Source organism: Uloborus diversus, chromosome 4 (genome assembly GCF_026930045.1).
Source record: "Uloborus diversus isolate 005 chromosome 4, Udiv.v.3.1, whole genome shotgun sequence".
Classification (NCBI taxonomy): domain Eukaryota; kingdom Metazoa; phylum Arthropoda; class Arachnida; order Araneae; family Uloboridae; genus Uloborus; species Uloborus diversus.
Window position 1 is genome coordinate 113391191 of NC_072734.1, and position 20359 is coordinate 113411549.

Sequence of the window (20359 nt, forward strand, 5' to 3'; positions counted from 1 at the left end):
AAACATCGTAAAATCATTTCCCATAATAGATAGGAAACTGTAAATGAAATACGAAAACTTTTCTTGCATTCAGACGAATGAAGGATGAATGCTATAGTTACACATCTTTTTTTTTCTTTCTTTCATTATTCGCATGAACAATTTTTTCATTTCTTTTCACTGCTCAGAACAAAGAATTTTAAAATTTCTCAAAAACAACTAAGTGAACAAATTTGGTGTCCGGTCAGAGAGCACGTAACAAAACTTTGCTCACGCACGTCTGGGTCACCAATATATGGCGTACGGATGTGGATGGTAATCGATGGTTTCTCGGACCTTCGGGGTGCTAACACAGTGCTTTACCGCTAAGCCAAAAGGACATCTAGGCTCGGTGGGCAAAGTTAGGCTACGTGCTCTGTGGCCGCACGCTTCGCAAATAACAAAGTTTATCTTCAAAATTCCTTGAAATAATATTCCGCACAAATAGCAGCGAAATATTTTTGAACGAAATTCCTGCTTTTTGAAAGTTTCTTTACTTTCAAAGTTATCATACTTTAAATTATTAAACTTAACACAAACTTATTAAACTTTTTCATGCTTTGTTTTACCAAATATCATTTGTATCATTAAATACTAGGGTAACTGCACCAGTAACAGTCATGCTTAAGACATCGCTCTCAGGTTAACTCATTTTCTGAGCCTTTTAATGTATTTAGACTTTTGAAACTATTTTTCTCTCGTGCAACTACATCTCATCTAACGTTTGGCTGCTTCTGGGTCTTCTGAATGAGTTAATTCTATTTTTATTTGCTCGATTTCGAAAAAAGGTCCGACCTCCAGTAACAGACACCGACAATTCTGATGATAGCCCAGTAACAGATAGGATGAGGAAAGGATGAATAATGGGCAAAATTTCCTTTCTCTTCAATATGTGCAAAAGTTCTTTATTTTTAGAACTAAAGCCTTATTTAATTCAAATGAACATGAAACACCAGCTAACTTTGTGGTGGCTGTTCAGAACCTTCCACCACTGCCTTGTAAGTACCAACTGGTTCATAAAATTCACTCTGATAAAAATAGATGGTTGCACCATATTCATGGGCCACAGCAACATCAGTTTAACCGCCTAAATTCTTATTTAAATCAAAACCTATGACTGTCTGTTACTGCTGCCGTTACCCTATTGTTTTTTTTTTTTTTTCCTTAAATAACATTTGGTGTTCTGAATGAATTATAGATGAAATATTTTGAGCTAAGAAAGATTTATATATTTATTTATTTATTTATTTATTTTTTTAAGGAAATGGAGAGTTGGAGAAAATTTTTCAAGCGTGATTTCTGAAGTCACTCATTTTGCGCGAGTTTGGTCGATTAAAACAAAAAAAATAATGAAACAGCGTATGAAGTGAGAACTCTAAAGGAAAACAAAACTCGCCTAATATACGTAACTGATCAGCACGAAGTAGCTTTATTGCATGCTTCATCTAAAATACAAAGTTGTCGAAGAAATCCATCATTGGGACGTATCTGTCGACACCTTCGCACTGTTCTGGTAGCTTCCAGTACGTCCATGCCTTTTTCCTCAATCAAATAAGCGATAACTAATGCTGCTGATCGACTAATTCCTTGCATACAGTGCACCAAAACCTTTTTACCAGATTGCAGGGCTGCACCTATGAAATCCGAAGCCTGTCTAAAATGGTTCTGGATAGGATAGGACACCATATCTATGGCCGGTATACCAAGAAAAGCAATTCCAGCTCTAGCATAGGTTTCGGCAGGTAAAACTTCTGCTGTACCCAGGTGGACATCTGATCCATAGGCGGCGTTTAGGACATAGCCGACGTTTAACTTTTTCAGTTTTTCTATGTTTTCAGCGGAATAACAGTTGCCAACGAGGATTCCTGGATATACTTCGTCGCAGTGATTGACCGTCCAGGTGAAGTAATCGCTAGTTTGATGGAGGCAAATCCTTTTTAGTTCATCGATTATGGAGGACATATTTATAACTCTTTTAAAGAATTCTACGTCAAGTTGCATGAGTCACTAGATTTTGTGGAAAAGGTTCGATCATTTTCGTACTCAGGAGTGTTTTTTGGAATGTCTGAAATTAGAAAATTAAGTGTGAAAAGGTGTAAAAACTAAGTGAGTATGTTTTGCTTACTGTTGTAAGATATGGCTTTGCTTTTATTCAACCCATTATATACAGAGATCAAATTTCATTAGAAAAATGAGCAAACAAAATACACGAAAAAAAAAGTGAACACAAGTAACCAATAAATTAACTTCCCCTATTTAAACACTAAGTTCAGGGAAGCATTTGGCAAAAACAGGTAGATATTAGACCATGAGAGGCACCATATACAGTGGACTCCCTCAATCTTAACACTCTCTAATAATGTGAACACCCCAATATTCTGAACACATTTTAATGGCCCCGGTGAATACATACGCATTATCCAGTCTTCCTCTATAATGAGCACCTCCATAATCTGGACACTTTTGTTTGGTTCCTTGAGTGTTCAGAATAGAGAGAGTCCACCACTGTTGAATTCATCTTCTTATAAGTAGGTCCTGAACCTCTCAGAATACGTTCTGTAGTCATTTGGCCATCGTACATATTGGGCAAATGTTTGTAGGGTGCAGGGACGAATTCATAAACATTCCAGCACTCTCCGGGACTTCAATAAGAAGTAATTAAATCCTGAGTTCGTGACTAATTTTATATGAAAGGGGAATTTATTTTTCTAGAAAAGCCGTACCATAATGGCAAAGTGTAAAAAACCAATTCACCTCTGTTTGAGTGACCGCCTATTCTGTTTAGGTGCTTGGTAAAACAGTCATGCCTAATTTGTATTACATGTAACAGTTTCCCCAACTATATTCATGCAAACAGGATTTGCAAAACTACCTTGGTTAAAACAGATCTTAGTCCTTACATGATGACCGATGTATCTTACATTTCAATTCTTTTTTAATCAATCACGGTTTTTCATTTCATTTTCATTAATCTAGCAAAAATCACGCATAATTTTCTCTCGGGGACTTCTAGTCATTAGCAATATTTCATAATTTCTGAATCAAACTGCCTTTTAAAAAAAATCTTGTTTGTGTAAATTGACAAATATGCAATACTAACCCCATCGAAGATCTTTCAGTTACGAATAAATACGCAAGTAATTATTATTGCTGAATGTAAATTTTTATACAGTTAAGCATGTCAATAGATTTTCCATTCAAGAGAATTTTTGCCTCAACTTGAGCAAGATCTATTGCCTTTTTCCATCTAAATTACACAACTGTTCCAAAAACCCATCGTTGGGCAATATTTCTCGGTTACTCCTCACCAATCTAGCGGCTTTTCTAACTTCAATCTTCTCCACAGAGACAAGATACGCCAGCACCAAAGCTGCAGAGCGGCTAATGCCCTGCACACAATGCACCAACACCTTCTTACTAGATTGAAGGGCAACTTTGATAAACGCGGAAGAGTCCGCAAAATGCTTTTCAAGTGGGTAGGACATCATATCTATAGCAGGTATGCCAAGAAATCGGATGCCGGCACTCAAATAGACATCAGCTGGCAATACCTCAAGCATTTTCAAGGATTCGTCCGGTCCATGGGCAGCATTGAGTACATGTCCTACATTCATGTCCTTCAGTTTGCTCAAATTTGAAGCAGAATCTGCATTTCCTAGAAATATTCCTGGATAAACCTCGTCGCAATCGTTGACCGGGTATTCTTGGATTCCATTCGAAGGGAAAAGACAGATGTTGCGCAACTCTAAAATGGTGCACGACATCATCAGAATTGGAATATATAAGGATTTGAAGCTTTATGAATCTAGAATTATGTTAAGGAAAAATTTTCATAAATATTTCAAACTTTCCTAATACCCGATTCAAACAAAAATGTAAAAGTAATCATTCTTGCTCAGTCGATTTCTTTCAGGAAATAGTATTGACTCAGGGAACGAAATAAACCATATCAATTTGGGAATTACGTCAATACCGTGAACATACTCATAACGGTACTTCAGGGACGTCACTTGGGCTTGCCTACTTACTTTCTATCTTGTTGAAAATAGAAAATAACGAAAGTACAAGTCACGCCAAGATCTCTCTTCTTCAGAGACCTCATATTTCTGATAGACCCTCCCTACTAGATCACGATGCGGGCCCCCTTCCCATTTTATTAAGTTTCGAAATACGTATACACATAACAATACATTTTGCTATCATTTTTGCACCAGGGCCCCATTGCAGTTACTCGTCCTATTTTACCTTGGAATAGAAGGTTTTTTTTTAAATAACTGAATACGTAATTGCTGTGTATTTTAATTTTAAGTGTCTATCAACTTCCTAAAAAATTTATTCATTTAAAAAATACTAATTTACGCATGTTACTGTGGGGATTTTTTTTGATTACACTCGCAACCTAAACGTGTATAAATTATTACTTTTGCATTACAAATATATGATATTAATATGTGCAAGTAATTTCCACCTTTCTAATAGGCAATTTACGCGAAATTTGAGCTTCAAATATTAATTGCAAAAAAAAAAAAAAAAACCTAATTCGAAATTTAAAAAACGAAACCCGAGGTACAAACTACCAAGGCTCGAAGTAATGTTGTACAAAATTTCAAGGCTGTAGGTGTAGGTGCTATGGGGTCTCCTGGACGCAGGCCTGCCACAGACTTCCTTTCAGATTTTCTTTAACCTTACTTTTTTTTAATATAAAGAGAAAGATAAAAATTAAAAGCCTCAAGATTCGTGGATTAAAAGTGCATAAATATAGGCTTGCAATTGTCGCACCAGCAAAAGTGCATTGATCTATCAGGTGCAAAGATATAGCAGCAATTTTAGAATAAGAAATGCTTTCCAATTTGGGCATGCACCACTTTTTGATTATCCCCTCCTCCTTTCAAATCGCCGCTGTTCGCTAAATTTTCAACCCAGTAAAATACTGCTTTGAATCATGTACGTATTTGATACATCTTTTGCAATCAGTGTGCAAGATAAATTTTTTGCCAAACTTTATGCGTAGATAATTGGTTGTACTCTCGCCAAGTTTAGTCATTTTCGAAGTTCATCCAAAGAGTTATATAAAATTAGAACACATATTTTTACATTTTAAAAATCCAATTGAGAAAATTTTGGAAAAACTTGGGGAATTATCGTAAAATGGAACCTTTGGCACGATTTCAAAACTTTTGGCGAACTGGTCAAAATAAAGCGCTAATCTGATTGTCAAACGCTGCCAAAAACAATGCAACAGAAATTTAAAATAAAATGTTCAATTTTTAAGCGAACCAAGCCATTAAATAAGATTAAAATATTTTTTTTAAAGAAAAATAATCCGCAAAATAACTAAATTAAGTCATTAACAAGTAAAACTATCACCAAAATAGGGGATATTTCGATAATTGTGAATCTGACGATCTTTTTTCATTGGCGTCAATTTTTGGCGTAAATAATTTAATTTTGGTAACCCTGCTGATTTATAGTAACCCTATGTGACTAGTAGATTTGCAAAGAAAAATACCTCTCGCGAAGGCGCTGGAGCCAAAAATTGGCGCCAATAAAGAAAGATCGCCAGATTCCCAATTATCGAAATTTTCCCCCAAAATAAAAATATCAAGTCACTAAAAAGCAATACAAGTTCAATTTAAATGTACAATTAAAACATAAAGAGCAAAAATTGCAACAGATATTTTAAAATTTTTTCGCCAATTTGGCATTATGTGATAATTCCCCGATAACCTTCTTAACCACCGATGAGATAGAAAGGCTAAAATCTGGTTTTCAGGCTGAAATGAACGCATATATTCGTTTTCAAAGATGCCAGCTTTTCCAGATGTGTGTTAGCCCATACACAAATAAGATTAGTCTGCAGATTAAGATTATTAGCCTAATAGACTACTAATATTAGTCGATGTATTATCCTCTAAACTGAAGAGTCACATTGATTTGAACGAAACACGCACATCAAATTTTTGCTTCTCCCGAAACTCAAAAATGAGCGGATAACACTGCCATCTATTGGAGATATTAGAAATTAACAGTTTGTTAATTTCTATACTTAAATTTAAATAACTAACATTTTAATTTGAATTATTTGGGTCCATCGCCATAGCAACACTTTTGTTAAGTGCCACTGGTCACTGCGTATCGCTGTTCTCCGAATTGCACCATATAGTGGACTTACATCTATCAGATTTGCGTCATGTAACCAAATTGCACGTAAACTTTGAGTATAACTAGAGCCACTTAATTTCTAAACTTAATTTTAACCAATTAACAATTTAATTTGAATTATTTGGGTCATCGCCATAGCAACACCTTCGTCGATGGCCACTGCGTATCGCGGTTCTCCGAATTGCACCATATAGTGGCCTTACATCCATCAGATTTGGCGTCATTTAACCAAATTGCGCGTAAACTTTGCCAGAGTATAACTAGAGCCACTATATAAGACCACTATATAAGCTCTACCTAGTGGCCTTAAGTATAACCAATTACAGAAAGCTTTCAGCTATGATGTGGTTTTTCAAGTTTATATCAAAGCACGCCAAATATTTAGACGCCAGTAAGAAGGATACCGGACGAAACTAGTTTCCACATTCGGTAATATTTTTGATGAATTTTCAAGCTGAAATTTTAGTGTGAAATCCATGCTAGATTGCTTTCAGTCGGTTGAAGACTGGAACCTTTCAAATATGCAACCAAAAATTTGACGAAGTCTCTAAACATACCCTGAGCAATTTTTGAGGAAAAAAAGAAACCTCCCATTTTCTCTAAATTCTAAACTTACTTCAGATTTATATAAACAGCAGACCTAAACTTCTTCATATCCTTTTTTTAATATCACTTTATATCTTTCACAAAAAAACAACGATTCAATTTAAAATTTAGAATTGAATTATTTTGCAAAATTTCAATTCGTTAGCAGTACGCAAAAGGAATTATGAAAATAACTTGATTAAAACTACGTCTAAGTAAAAATAAATATTTATTTCGTTTAATGATGTTAATAAATGGGAAAAATTCTTTTTTGCCAACTAAGGAAATTATCATGTGGTATTATTAATAAGGCTAAACGCTATTCCGAGAAATAGATAAATAAAATTTTGGCAAATACAGTCAACACCACACTAGATACGGATTGTTACCACCCTAGATGTTTCTAGTGTGGTGTTGATTAAGTTACATGTACGTATATTGAAACTCATGCTAGAATGTTGCTACAGACGTAGAGCAACAACAAGCCACAAACATTTAGTGTGGCGTTCAATAGAGTAAGAAACAGTTGTGTTACTATTCCTTATCGTATGCTTTCAGAATAATTCTTGACACTAAATTTGGTGATTAAAACTTGCCAAGTTAAAAGTCAAGACTGCAGCAAAAGTCGTCGCTTTTATTTATTTATTTATTTATTTTTTCAACTAAAAAGTCGCCCATCAAGGTATGACGGGTGAAAATTGCTTTTACATTTGAACGAAGCCATTGCCTGTTTGGTGATGTTTTGATAGTTGAAGTTGTAACCCTTACTCCGGTGGATTAACCCTAAACTCCAGTATGTAGCTTTCATTGTTGACCATTTTTTCGTTTCTTTATTCCCCTGAAATGACACAATCTTACCAGTTAAACAATTAAGTGACCGGATGGAGTTCAGGCTTGTCGCTATAAAGTCTTTCCCTGTATGTTAAACATTACCGAAACATATTAACAAATTATCTTGCCGTGGCGCGAGTTTCATTGTAGAAGCACTCGGGTTATTCGATCATCGGCTATTATTTATATGAGGATTAACAAAATAAAAATCTTGTCAAGTCCTATAAAAAATTAAAAAAAAAAAAAAAACTTCTGTGAGTCTGACGTAATACAATGCTCATGCATTTGCAGTGAAACCCCTCTAAAAAATTTTAATATTTCAACGAGCATATTATGAGTTATTAATACATTTCTACAAAGCTTTTTGTTACATTAAACAATTATGGTGAAAAAACTGCGAATTATTTCGAAGCATAACATATCATGACTTGTAATAAGAAGTTCATCCAGAATAAATAGAGCCTACTTTCTCGTTTTATGATTTTGTAACATATATCTTCATTTCTCTCTCTCTCTCTCTCTTATCAGGAGCTGTTCATGTCACACATTTTCCAAACATTTTATTTATTGGCGCAGTATAGCCTAAGGCTCTTTCGCCAAAAAACCCAACCCAACCAACCAACATTTTTACCCTCCTCCCACCCTTTGTCACAATGTGTCAGACTTCGCCTTACTCGTTATCCTCCCCCTTGTCACATGTCACACTGTTTTTTAAAAACATATTTTCATTAAAAGAGTGTCACGCCACACTTCTCGTTACCCCTTCCCTCCTCCTTGTCCCAAACTTTCACTTTCACGACCCCCCTTCCCCCTTAAAGCGTGACGTCATTTGTGGACGGTTCCTTAGTATATGATCAAATTATTTCAAACATGCCTTTCAAAAAGAAACACTTGAAAATAAAATTTATCGCTTTTATGTAAAAAGAATATTAGTTTACAGGTAAAATGGCTTGAAATTCAGTCTGAATAACTGTTAGGCGTTATAATTTATAATCATCACTCTAATTCATTTCTAATTATTAATTTTTACGTAGGATTTTTTTAAAGATGCTTTTTTTTCGATGAAACAAATTGTCTCAATTTTAGTTGTTACTAAAATAAAAAATTAAGAATAAAAATGTGAGTTTTACAATGAAATAATTATTTACATGGAAACAAAATCGTGTGCTGTTCTTTTTATTTTTATGAATTATTTACTAAATTAGACCAACCAGTCTTTCATCTCTGGCAACGTTATTTCTATAGGGAAATTCATTTTGATTTATATTCATAAACATTTTTTCTATTTCTTGAAGCATTTTAGCTATTTATTCATTTTTTGTGAATATTTCTTTGAAGACGCGAACCAAAAGCATTGGAATTCAGGACAGCATATCTTTTTCATTAGACTTTTTTTAAAATTATTACCCAAACAATTCCACTGAAACTGAGTAATAAAAATTTTAACTTTCTTGAAAGTTCAAAGATGAATGGTTCAGAAAATATCTTCGATATCTGATACAACTGGGGCATAAACGATATATAACAGCTATATATTACTTCCCCTGTCAACTTACCAGCAGAAAACACTCAAGAAGTAGATCAACACTTTCTGGTTCTTGTTCTTATAGTCAAAAAAATTTATGGACCATGATTCTCAGTTTGCGTTTTGTCGCTGCAGTAATCAGATTCTAAGACGTTAATTATTTTTAAATGGTTTTTAAAATTAGTGTATAACTTGATTTAAAAAAAAAAGAAAAAAGAAACACGGGCTGCGGAGTTGAGTTGAAGAGCAGGAGTCGGACTGATTGTTTGGTTAAAGAATCGGAGTCGCGAGTCGAAGGTTACAAATTTCAAGAGTCAGAGTCGGTCATAATCCCCCGAAGTCCAGAACTCTGCCAGTGTTTGCGAAGTTGGTGCCGGAGTCGGAGTCCAACCGATTTTGGAGTGAAGGAGTCGGAGTCGATGACTCTAAAATTCTCGGAGTCGGTCATTTTTCCTCCGACTCCGCAGCCCTGGAAAAACCATTGTAAATCTGAAAACAAATTCTCAAGAATTTGAGACCCAATGAAAACTTCGAGATAAAGGAATATTCGAGTTATTAATGCTTCAAGTGATCAAAAATAATAGACTCGACTTCATATGTTTTGAAGAACCCAACAACATTTGCTAGGCGTAATTCAGGAGTTTTAGGAGGTTTGACTTTCTTATCAATCAATTCAGTTTTTCCCCCTTGAGAAAAAAGAAGTTAATTCTTCTCTTGTCAATTTTGAGTAATGTGAAGTCGCTCGCCAGAAGCGTACATAACCTTTCTGCTTTTGTAAAGATGGCAAAAGATTTTTCTGCAGGCACTCACTCCCTTACACAGTGTTGTTTAATATGCCTCTGTGTGGAGGGGGGGGGGGTGAGCTTCTGTTTGCCACAATGAATATGTCCCGGCCAGACAGGGAATTTGCGACCGAATTTTTCAATGGAAATTATTTTTTCGAATCTGGGTGGTCATTCATATTCTCAGTTTTCTAAAACACTGAAGCCCAGCAATTGTGTAAAAATCACCCTTGCTATCACATTGTAAGATTTTTTGTAATTTTCGAACCAATCGTACAAAATTTTGGGTCTTACTTCTTCGCGTTTCGATGTTACGAGTATCTCTTCATCTCTACATAGTATAAAATGAAGTTTCCAAAAAGGGTCTGTTTGTGTGAACGCGCAAAGCTCGAGAACTACCCGGCCAATTTCGCTGAAATTTTCACAGTATCTTTCTTTTAGCACCAGAAAGGTTTGCGAACTGGTTTGAAAAAAATTCGATGAGTAGTTCTTTTTTTATTCCAATTTAGGCTCAATTTTCACATAAATTCCCAAATATAGGGGTAAAAAATTACTTGCAAATATTAATATCACATATAGTTGGAAAGAGTAGAATTTTCTGCGTTCTACGCAATTTGTTTCAATGCTCTAACTTAATTACGGCGGGAGTTATTTGCGTTTTTAGCTCGAATTTTTTTAGGCTTAGCTGAAATTTAGGCATTTCTTTCTTCATTAAATCTATCAATAAAAAGTGAAGGAATTGTCCCACAGTTTTCTTTTTGACACCATTGGAAAAAGCGATAATTTTCACTCCAGGTCCATCTCGATCGATGGTCTGAAACTAAGCTTCTATCTCGAGAGGAAAAAAAAGTTACAAGCCTTTTTCAATCAAATTCAAAAAATCTTATTTCCATTCAAATTGTTAACCATTTTCTTTCGCATTTTAATTTCTTGAATTCATTTTATTTCTTATTTCCATGTGGTTACGCTTTTTAAATTCATCTTTCTCAATTTAATTTTTTAAAAGTATTTTAATATCTGTCTTCATTGTTTGGGAGGGAAACTTTGCATGATGTTTTTTTTATTGTTATTTATTTATTTAAGCCTGATTGCTGAATATTTGTCACTTGACACAATTTTTATTTTCAAAGTTGCCCGGGTAAAGCCGGTCAACGCAGCTAGTTTTATTCATAAAACTTTCTTAGCAAAATAATAATAACATAAATTAATTATTCAAAGTCCAAGCTTTTCACCCGAATGCAGGCAATTTAGGATTCAATAAACTATAAAGCTCAAAAATTGCTTTGTAAAACTGCAAAATTTTCTGAGACAGCCCTAATATTGTTCCACATATAATTCTTCAATAATATACTCCCCCCTATCAGCACAAAACGTATTTTACAGAACAACAAAATTCGGTTTCTCTAAAAAGTATCAGATGTTTATTTAACTTAAAATTCTTATTTCCAATCATTCTATTTCGCGGATGAACTCTGAGCTGCCAACATTAATCATCATTCCACCCGCGCTAAAAGCTGTTCGAAAACTTTTCCTTCCTCTTCCAAGAGCCGCATCACTCGTTCTGAAGTGCAGTCCCTCACCGGAAGTCGAATAGAAGATGTTTACAGAAGGTCAGGTCGTTTCCCCCCTTCTCCTAAACTGTCTTTCATTTTTAGAAACAGTAACAAATCCGACCATGCATAAACGAACGAAAAACCGGCGTTCTACAAACAAGCGGAAGTTGGAAAAGAAGAAAGGATTGAAAAATAGTTTGTTTGGGCAGTTGAGGATGCTCTTCCCTTCGTAACAATTATCTTCCAAATATAGAACAACTTCAAAGACTGCCTGATGGGTAAAGAGCTTCCAGACCATCAACTGCAGATTTTTTTTTTTTTTTTTTTGAGTTGTTTTCAACTTCAGGATACCCAACTGCAGATTTTTTAAAAGAAATTTTCAATTTTTAAGATATGTAACTGTATTTTTTTTTTTTTGAAAGGCAAGTTTCAATTTCAAGATATCTCTGCAGATTTTTTTAAAGCTGATTTCAATTTCAAGATATCTAAACTGCAAATTTTTTTAAAGTCATTTTCAATTTAACGATATCAAACTGCAGATTTTTTTTAAAAGTTGTTTTCAATTTCACGATACCTAACTGCAGATTTTTTATAAGTTATTTTCAAGTTCAAGTCACCTGGAGTTGCATTATCTTTGTTTTCGGGTAAAATATGTCGCTGCATTGTTAGTGGCAAATAAAATGCATAACTGTGAACGAAAAAAGTAAAAGAAAATCCCCACAATATAACTTTGCATTTGGTGTAGTAGATATATAGTTCTGAGGTGCTACCTCAAAATTTCTGAAAGGTGTATGGTAAGTTTTAATCGTTTTCTATGGTCAAAAAGGGTAAATTTCTGCATTTCGAGGAATGGGGTATATGTATTAATGCCCAGATAGCTCCCCAGTGGTGTATCTCCCCTCGGATACGCCACTTACCTTTCACCAGGAACAGCTTTAAAATCCAAAAACGATAACTGTATTGATTTTTGAAAAATAAGTCGTAAAAATAGTTGTCATCACTAGCAGTTCTTGCACTATATAGTGACAAAGTATCAAAATGAACAAAAATTATGAAAATTTAAAAGAAAGCACTTTTTAGAATGTTCTTCTTAAGTAACACTTTTTTTCTTCAACAATATTAAACTTATAAACATAAAAATAAACACATAAAACTAGATTTGATTTGCAAAAAAGAACATTTATAAGTAAGTTAGAGAAAAAAAGTCTCAATTAAATTTCAAGTAAGCTTATAAGTTAATATGAGAGAGAAATAAATCAACGTAAGCTTTAATACTCTTGAATTTGAATAAAGTTTGAATTTACTTAACCTTTAATTATCCCTTTTATGAAAAGTTAATACTTTCTCCTTTAGAATTCTATCAAGAAAAAGACACGAACATAACATATAACTACGAAACTACGATGAAAGGTTATTTTCAGACCGGACAACTCTTAAGCTATAGTTGTGAAAAGTGAAATTTTACACAAATATATTGAAAAGTAATGCACCAGTGCTAGATCTATGATTTTTCCAAGGCGGAGAAAAAATATGAAACTGCCGCCCTTATCCAAGTTTTTACACCGATGGTCAATGGAAAAAACCCCCACAGAAATATGGAGAATTTTCCGCCTGGGGTTAAATAACTCCGACTTGCTCTCCCTAGATCCGGTAACTGGTTACAGAAGTGTGAATTTTTATTATCACAGAATAAAGGAAAAGGGTCAACCTCAGTTTCAGATGTTTTCTGTTTTTTTTTTTTTTTCCCGCAAAGACCTAGTTTGTGATCATCATTTGATTCAGCATACGTTCTAGTTTATAAATCCAGTAACAGGTTAGCAAAAATTCTACTCGGTGTCTCAGCTTCTGGCTCGAAACGTGCAAGGTTGTAGAAAAGGCTTAGCATACGCAAAAAACACAAGTTTAAGTTTTCTTACGTAATGTAAGAATTGTTGCTAATTTTAAAAAGAACTATGTTTATTGTAAAAGATTAGATGTTGGCCCAATAAAATTGACTGTTCTTTTTAAGCATTTTTATTATACTTGGCCTGATTGTCACGGAAAAAACTTAGGCCTGCTTGCAATTAGACCACTTAAGAGACTTCGGGATTTCACTAAACGATTTGCTTAATCTTAAGGTACAACTTAAGGCTAAAAAATTAATTTCTAAAATAAAACTATTATTTCGGTTAGGACGGAAAACAGCAAATTTCAAGTAAATTTCTCATTAAATGTTTAAACATAAAACCCATTGCTACGAATTTTGTTGCCTTCAGCAATATTAATAGAAATCATAATAAAAATTTTGAATCAAGGCTTCTCTGAAACAAGCGTGAAATTGATCCACTATCATTGCGTTCTTAGACTTTTGTCCTCATCTTTGCAAATAATCGAAATCGGGGCTAAGTAAAGGCACATATTAGGATCTTTATCACGAGTAACTTGTATGTTGCGAAATATGAATTAGTTTCGCAGACCTTTAATATTTAAATGGTTCTAATTAAATTTGCACACAAACAAATCCTAGAGGGGAACAAGAGTGCCAAATGCTTAAAGTTTTAGACTTGTATATAGTTTTTTTAACCCTTTTAGTATGAAGCATTTATATGGAAAAAAAAGAGGTGAAAGTTCGTGATAGTAACATTATTCTATTTCTGAAATACATTTACACTAAAAAGAATAAAATAAGAGAATTTTTAAAAGAAATACTAAGCACTTTTCATAATGCACTCAAAAGGACGAAATAACTTTTGTGGGTCAAAAAGGACAATATTTATGTATTCTTGTAAATTTCAATTATTCCAAGAAAATGACTCCACAAGCGAGGAAAAGAGCGACTCAAGTCATTTCAAACCAAACTTTCTCAGAAAAATATGCATGTTTCAACGCTCAATTTAATGACAGAAAATTGGTTAATGATGAGAAATTCTCTACCTGACTTGAGCCGCACATTTCCTCGTTTGTGGACCCAGAGAAGTTATTTCGTCCTTTTGAGTACATTATGAAAAGAGTGCTTAGTATTTAAAAAAAAATATGTTATTACATATATTATAAGATAAATATTTAAATTAGTTTGGTTATTTCACTGAAAATATTTGCGTTACTTAGTCACGAAAATGTACTATTTTCTACTTAAAAACTAAACCAGATGATTGAACCAGTCAACACTCTTTAGTTTCTTACAAAAATACCTCTAGTAATGTTATAATGTAGACCTTCTGTCTACTTAAAAATGCTTTTTTAAAGATCTTCTTTAAAAAGGAATGCTTCCAATTTATAGAAGAATTATTATTTTTTTTATAAAAGAAGGGATGGGTAAAGCAAAATGAGTACTCTGCTGATTATGCATTCAACAGAAGAACCCAAGCTAAAGAATTAAGAAGATGGAAAGACAATCTTAACAAAGGAGAACGTTCCTATTTTTTATAAAATATCTCCACTAATTATTAAAATGAAGTAATGGAAGCTCGCTGGAAAACATTTGAAGATGCTATATGATACAGTGACAATAAACGCTGCTGTAATAAATTTACAGAAAATGCATGAATGCTGATTTAGAAATTTAAACATTTGCGGTGATATCTGGAATTAAAATGCATCTTGTAAAAATGTTTGAGCATTTTTTTTTTTTTCAATATTACATTTTAATTCAGGATATACAACGATGTATCAGTAAACCTTGAAGAAAAATATGTCTTTGAAAAGTACTACCGAGTTTCTTATGACGACAAGTTATGACGACATATATTGGCAGAATACTAAAATTTGGTGAAACTATCAACTTGTATAAAGTTAACTTTTTAAAAGAGAAATATTTAGGATTTAATTAACCCAAAAGTATTGTTATTAAGTTAGTAAAAGCAGTTTTTTTTTAAATTTTGGCCCATTCAAATTGATCAAATTAAACCGAATCCTTCCATTCAATTTCTTAGACTAATGTAAGAAATAAATGTAAAAAAGTAAAGAAAGAACCATAATGCAACAGGTTCCTAAAAAATGTTAAAGTAATGTAAGTGCAAAAGATAAATTACAAAAGGTTTTTTTATATGTATGCATTTCCTGTTATTCGATGGTTACGTTAGTCACACACCTTCTTTCGTAAAAGTACCATTAAGGGCCAAACAAAATTCAGCTGTAATAAACATGTAGTATATATATTTTTTAAAAAATAGACTGTTTACCTTTTGCAAATATATCCGCCAATAATTTTAAGCCTTTTTTTTTGCTGAAAAAACCTATCAGCAATTATTTTGTTTCAAATTCTTGATAGAAATGCAAAATACTCCCCTTGAACATTTTAGATCTGCATATTAAACCAAAAAAAAAAATTTCTTGTTACTTCCGATTATAAGTAAAGAGTTAGAAAATCAGCTGCGAATGTTACGTTAGTCACTATGGACCCAAAAGATTCAAAAATGATTTCACTGTCTTGAACGAATTGTTACATGTAGTTTTTCCTTTGAATTATCGAGTAAAAAAAGTTATAGGGAAAAAAATCACTGAGCGAAATGTATGGTTTCGAATTAAGTAACATAATTCTGGAAAGATATCAGCTGGTTGGATGCTCAGCTTTCCTCCTGCAGCTGTGGACGCCATTTGGTAATTGGAAATTTTTTAAATGGCTTCTTTCTCTGAATACATTTTATAATTTCAATCTATTTGAATATTTTTGAAACAATTTTTCTATGACGATCCCTTTTTTCTGTGTAGATTTTCTTCTTAAACCTTTAGACTTTATTACGCAAATGCTTTCCTGATTAAGAAATCTTATATATGTATTTATTCTGTTCTCTTAACTGCATTTTGCCTTCGGTGAGAATGGAATTGAAGAGCTCAGGGCAGAAATGTGGCAAGCCACAAGGAGTAACTTTTCGATCTAAATTTTTGTTTCTCATAACTAAAACTGAAACAAACGGACAATGTATTATGCCATTTGGAGAAAAACATATCTGGCTTTAGTATGGCAGAATATAGAATGTATAATACCTTTGAAAAATTCTAATAATATTTTTTATAAGTTGGAAATTGGCCTACAGAACAGTAAACATCATGTGATATACGACAGTCTTGCCCCGAGCCCTTCAATTGCAAAATCTTCACTCTGCACGAAAGAAAAAATAAATATTGAAATTATACGATACTTGAAGAATAAAGAAGTATTTAAGAACAAGAACATCGAAAATAGACCTGAGGCGAAGGCTTGTGCCTATCGGTCAGTTATATCCTCTTTTCAATGGTTATGTCAGTTTGCTTCCCCCTCCCCTCCTCAATAGTTTTTGAGGGAAGAGTCCAATTCAAAAATAACTGTCTTTGTTCGAAAGATTCTTTTGGCGACCCCTCATGCTTTATTTTTGGTTGGTCATAGTTTCACCGACATTTCAAATTTCCTCCCGCCCCTTTCCTTTACTATATCAAAAGGTATGATTGAAACTAAAAAACAGTTGGAGGGGGGGGGGGGTAGGGTGGTTCTTAAAACTTTTTTTCAACTAGAGTTCAGGACACCCCCTATTTCTTTTACACTCACTAATAGTATTATGCTGTAAAAGTTTTAGCTGTTTTTTTTTTGTAAATAATTGTTTTATTGCAATGTATATGCATATTTCTAGTGTATATAATAATATGTAGCATTGTTTTTTCAGTTCAATGTATTTTTTAAAACCCTTCCCTATAAGTATGAAGTTTGGGGGAGCGGGTAAGCACCCTCTTTAAGTTGAAATAGGAAGCTAAAATTCTTCCCGTATATTGCTATCCACAAGTCTAAAAATACTGAGGGGTGGCCCGGTATCTAGGAGAAACTTTTTTTTTACATGTATGTATGTGTTTGAACCACCCTGGGGGGGGGGGGTTGTTGGCAAAACTGGGGAGACCTCTGTTTTTTTTTCATTTGAACAACTTTTCTTTCAACTTTGAAAGTTTAAAAATTTAGATCAAGGGAAGAAAAATTGAAACGCACGTCATTATTCATACGCATAGAATTTTTTTTTTTTTTTAAATCAATCCTCGTATAAATAATAGCCGATGATCGAGTAACCCGTGTTTCAACAATGAAACTCACGCCACGGCGTGATAATTTGATAATATGCTTTTGTAATGTTTCACATGCAGGGAAAGGCTTTATAGTGACAAGGCTGAACTGGATCCGGTAATTTAACTGTTTTACAGTCATTTCAGGGGAATGAAGAAACGAAAACAATTCACGCTATCTGCTGCAGTTTAGGGTTAATCCACTGGTGTTAGGGTTACAATTCTAACTATCAAAACGTCACCAAACAGGCAATTGCTTTGTTCAAGAAACAATTTTCACACCGTCATACCATGACGAGCGATTTTCTAGTTCAAAGATATTTATCATTAGTGCGTAAAGTTTAAATTCAAATGCCTTTATTCTGTTTGAAAAAAAGCAATGTCGTTTAAAATAAAATTTTTCGAACAAAGAAAAAAAAACTTTTTTTTTTTCATAACATTCTTAGTTTTCCTTCTTCTTTTTTTCTTTTTAGTTCAAGGGGGGGGGGAAAAGAATATTGGAAAATTATTATAAGTAAAAAAGAAAAGAATAAAAAAAACCGTGAACTTACACAAAATTGAAATTGATAGATTGATTGAATGGCTAAATTAAACTTTTTAAAACTGAACATTTTAAATGTTTTATTTACTCCACAAAATAAACTAAATAGCTATGAACGACTTTTTTTTTTTTTTTTTTGCCGGCTATTCTTATTGAGACGGATTTTCCCCGAGTATTTTTTGAATACTATAAATTTCTTATTTAGAATAAACGACTGGAATCTGGGTTCTCACCATCAACAGTATTGTATTAGAATTATTCTTACGCATATTTTGTTCTCCATCGTGTTTTAAAGTTTTTTTTTGGAAGCGTTTTTGTTCCAATTCTAAATGTACACCCTATTTTTTTTTCTCCATTCGAGGTTGTACGTTTACAAATTCATGCACAGCACAAAATTATTTAACGTTTTCCGTTAAAACTCGTAATAGTTAAAAATTACTAAACTATAAAGCCTAATATGAATGATTGAACATATTTGACATTATTTTTAGAAAAAAAAAATTAGGTAAAATAAAAATGTGCTGTTTTGAAACAAGATTGAACCTTTGACAGTGGAAATTTGGACTAACATTGGAAACAAATAAAGTAAACTACAAAATGTTTGATAGCTCAGATCAGAACTTGCATTCAACGAGACTGCTGGACGGACTGAAACAATAGATCAGGAAGAAATAAGGGAGGAAGTTTTTGATGAATAACCTACATCAAAAAGGATACAAATATTTTTATCTACCAGTATTTTTAGGTAAGTTCTCACATAAACTTTCTTCTCACATCGTAAATCAGATCACCTCATTCCACCTTCCACCTGGGAAACTTGAAGACGATCTTAGGCAAACGTGCTACGCATCAAACCCAATAGGGGAAGAAAAAAGAAAAACGGATTACTACAGAAAGAAAAGATCGCCGAAACTCTTCCGACCGAATTACCTGTAATCCTATTTCACCACGTCAAAATAGTGGTGACAAAAACAGTCTCTTTTCCTCGTCGATTACTCCTAATTTTTGCTTGGGGGGCGCTTCAAGGGGTGCCCCGAACCACGTCCGCAGGAGCTCCTGTTGCGACAGAATTAGATGTGTGAGTCAGATCTTTTCTACGTCCTTCAAATGCGAGCGGATTTTTTAGTTATTTTGGGCCGCCCTTTTATATTTCTCAAGCAGAGAGAGAGAGAGACTTTGGGGATTTGTCACAGAGGTATAGGGAGAGGAAAGACGCCTCTGAGACTGAGATAAGTTAAACTGGAGAGCAGTGATGGATTTACGAGAGTTTTGCGAGGTTCATATTTGCAGAAATCGGAGGAAAAATACGGGAGAAGTAGAGATATATTTATAAATAATCGTTAGTATATTTTTAAGCTTTACACCGTGTTGGAAGCAAATCTGTTAAAATATCATCATTTCGTAATATTCGTGCCTCAGAGCCAGACTAGCGTAAGTCCAAAAAATTCCGATTTTCCGTTTATTAGTGTATTGTATATAGAATTCGATTGCGCATCGAGCCATGTGAACGTAATTTTAAGAAAAAAATCCTTTGTAATTTTTACCAGTGTAGTGTTAAAAAAACGCGTGTCCCATCCTTCGCATGCACCAGACAAGCTCCCCCCCCCTCAACCCCGGTTACTATAAAGTTGCAATTATGTGACTTTCGTTGGTCTAGTTTTAAGGGTAAATTCATTAAGTACGTAAGGATGATTTTGGCAATTTTTGCCCCCCCCCCATGTAAGGGTACGTAAGATTTTCCACCCCCCCCCCCCATTCTTACGCAAGATTCCATTTTGTTTTACAAAATAATAAGATAACGAATCTTACATCACTGAAATAGTTATTAAAAAATTTTTAAAAACCTTTTTGTGTAACGAAATATTTACTAAAAAGTTAGAATCTCGGCTGAATGGTTTTTCAGTATTTTTTTTTTTTCGTTTATAATGCGATATTAATTAAAAATAAAATATATCACACATAGTGCGATTCATTTATTATATTTTACAACATTCTTTGTAAAACAAATGAAAACAGCTCATCCTAGTACGTTTTTTACCTTCCAGACGCAAATGAAATATGATTCCTGCCAAACCACTTGGCCGCGCATTTCTAATACAGTCGGACCTCCATATATCGAAGTAGCAAATTGCCGGAAAAAATTTCGATATATAGAAATTTCGATATATAGAAACGATCTTATTTTATCATAAAAATCTCCTAGAACATTAAAATTAAAGCTAATTTTCATGCATGAAACCCAATTTCTAATTTATACGATCATCGGATTAAATGAAAGTTAATAACTGAAAAATTAACAGAAATTACATTTTTATGCCTTCATACATCTTCATTCTTCGGCAGTTCAACTTGATTCGCA

General features: G+C 33.6%; 1 protein-coding gene across 1 annotated transcript; it reads right to left on the reverse strand.

Annotated features, from left to right (window-relative positions):
• Window positions 1–1431: 1431 nt before the first annotated feature.
• Window positions 1432–1980, reverse strand: LOC129220770 (dual specificity protein phosphatase 3-like). The gene has a single exon (XM_054855199.1). The coding sequence runs from the start codon at window positions 1978–1980 to the stop codon at window positions 1432–1434; it is 549 nt and encodes a 182-aa protein (XP_054711174.1).
• Window positions 1981–20359: the final 18379 nt, after the last annotated feature.

Bases quoted from the DNA above. Each gene is read 5' to 3' on its own strand.
- LOC129220770 (XM_054855199.1), bottom strand. From the start codon at position 1,980: ATGTCCTCCATAATCGATGAACTAAAAAGGATTTGCCTCCATCAAACT.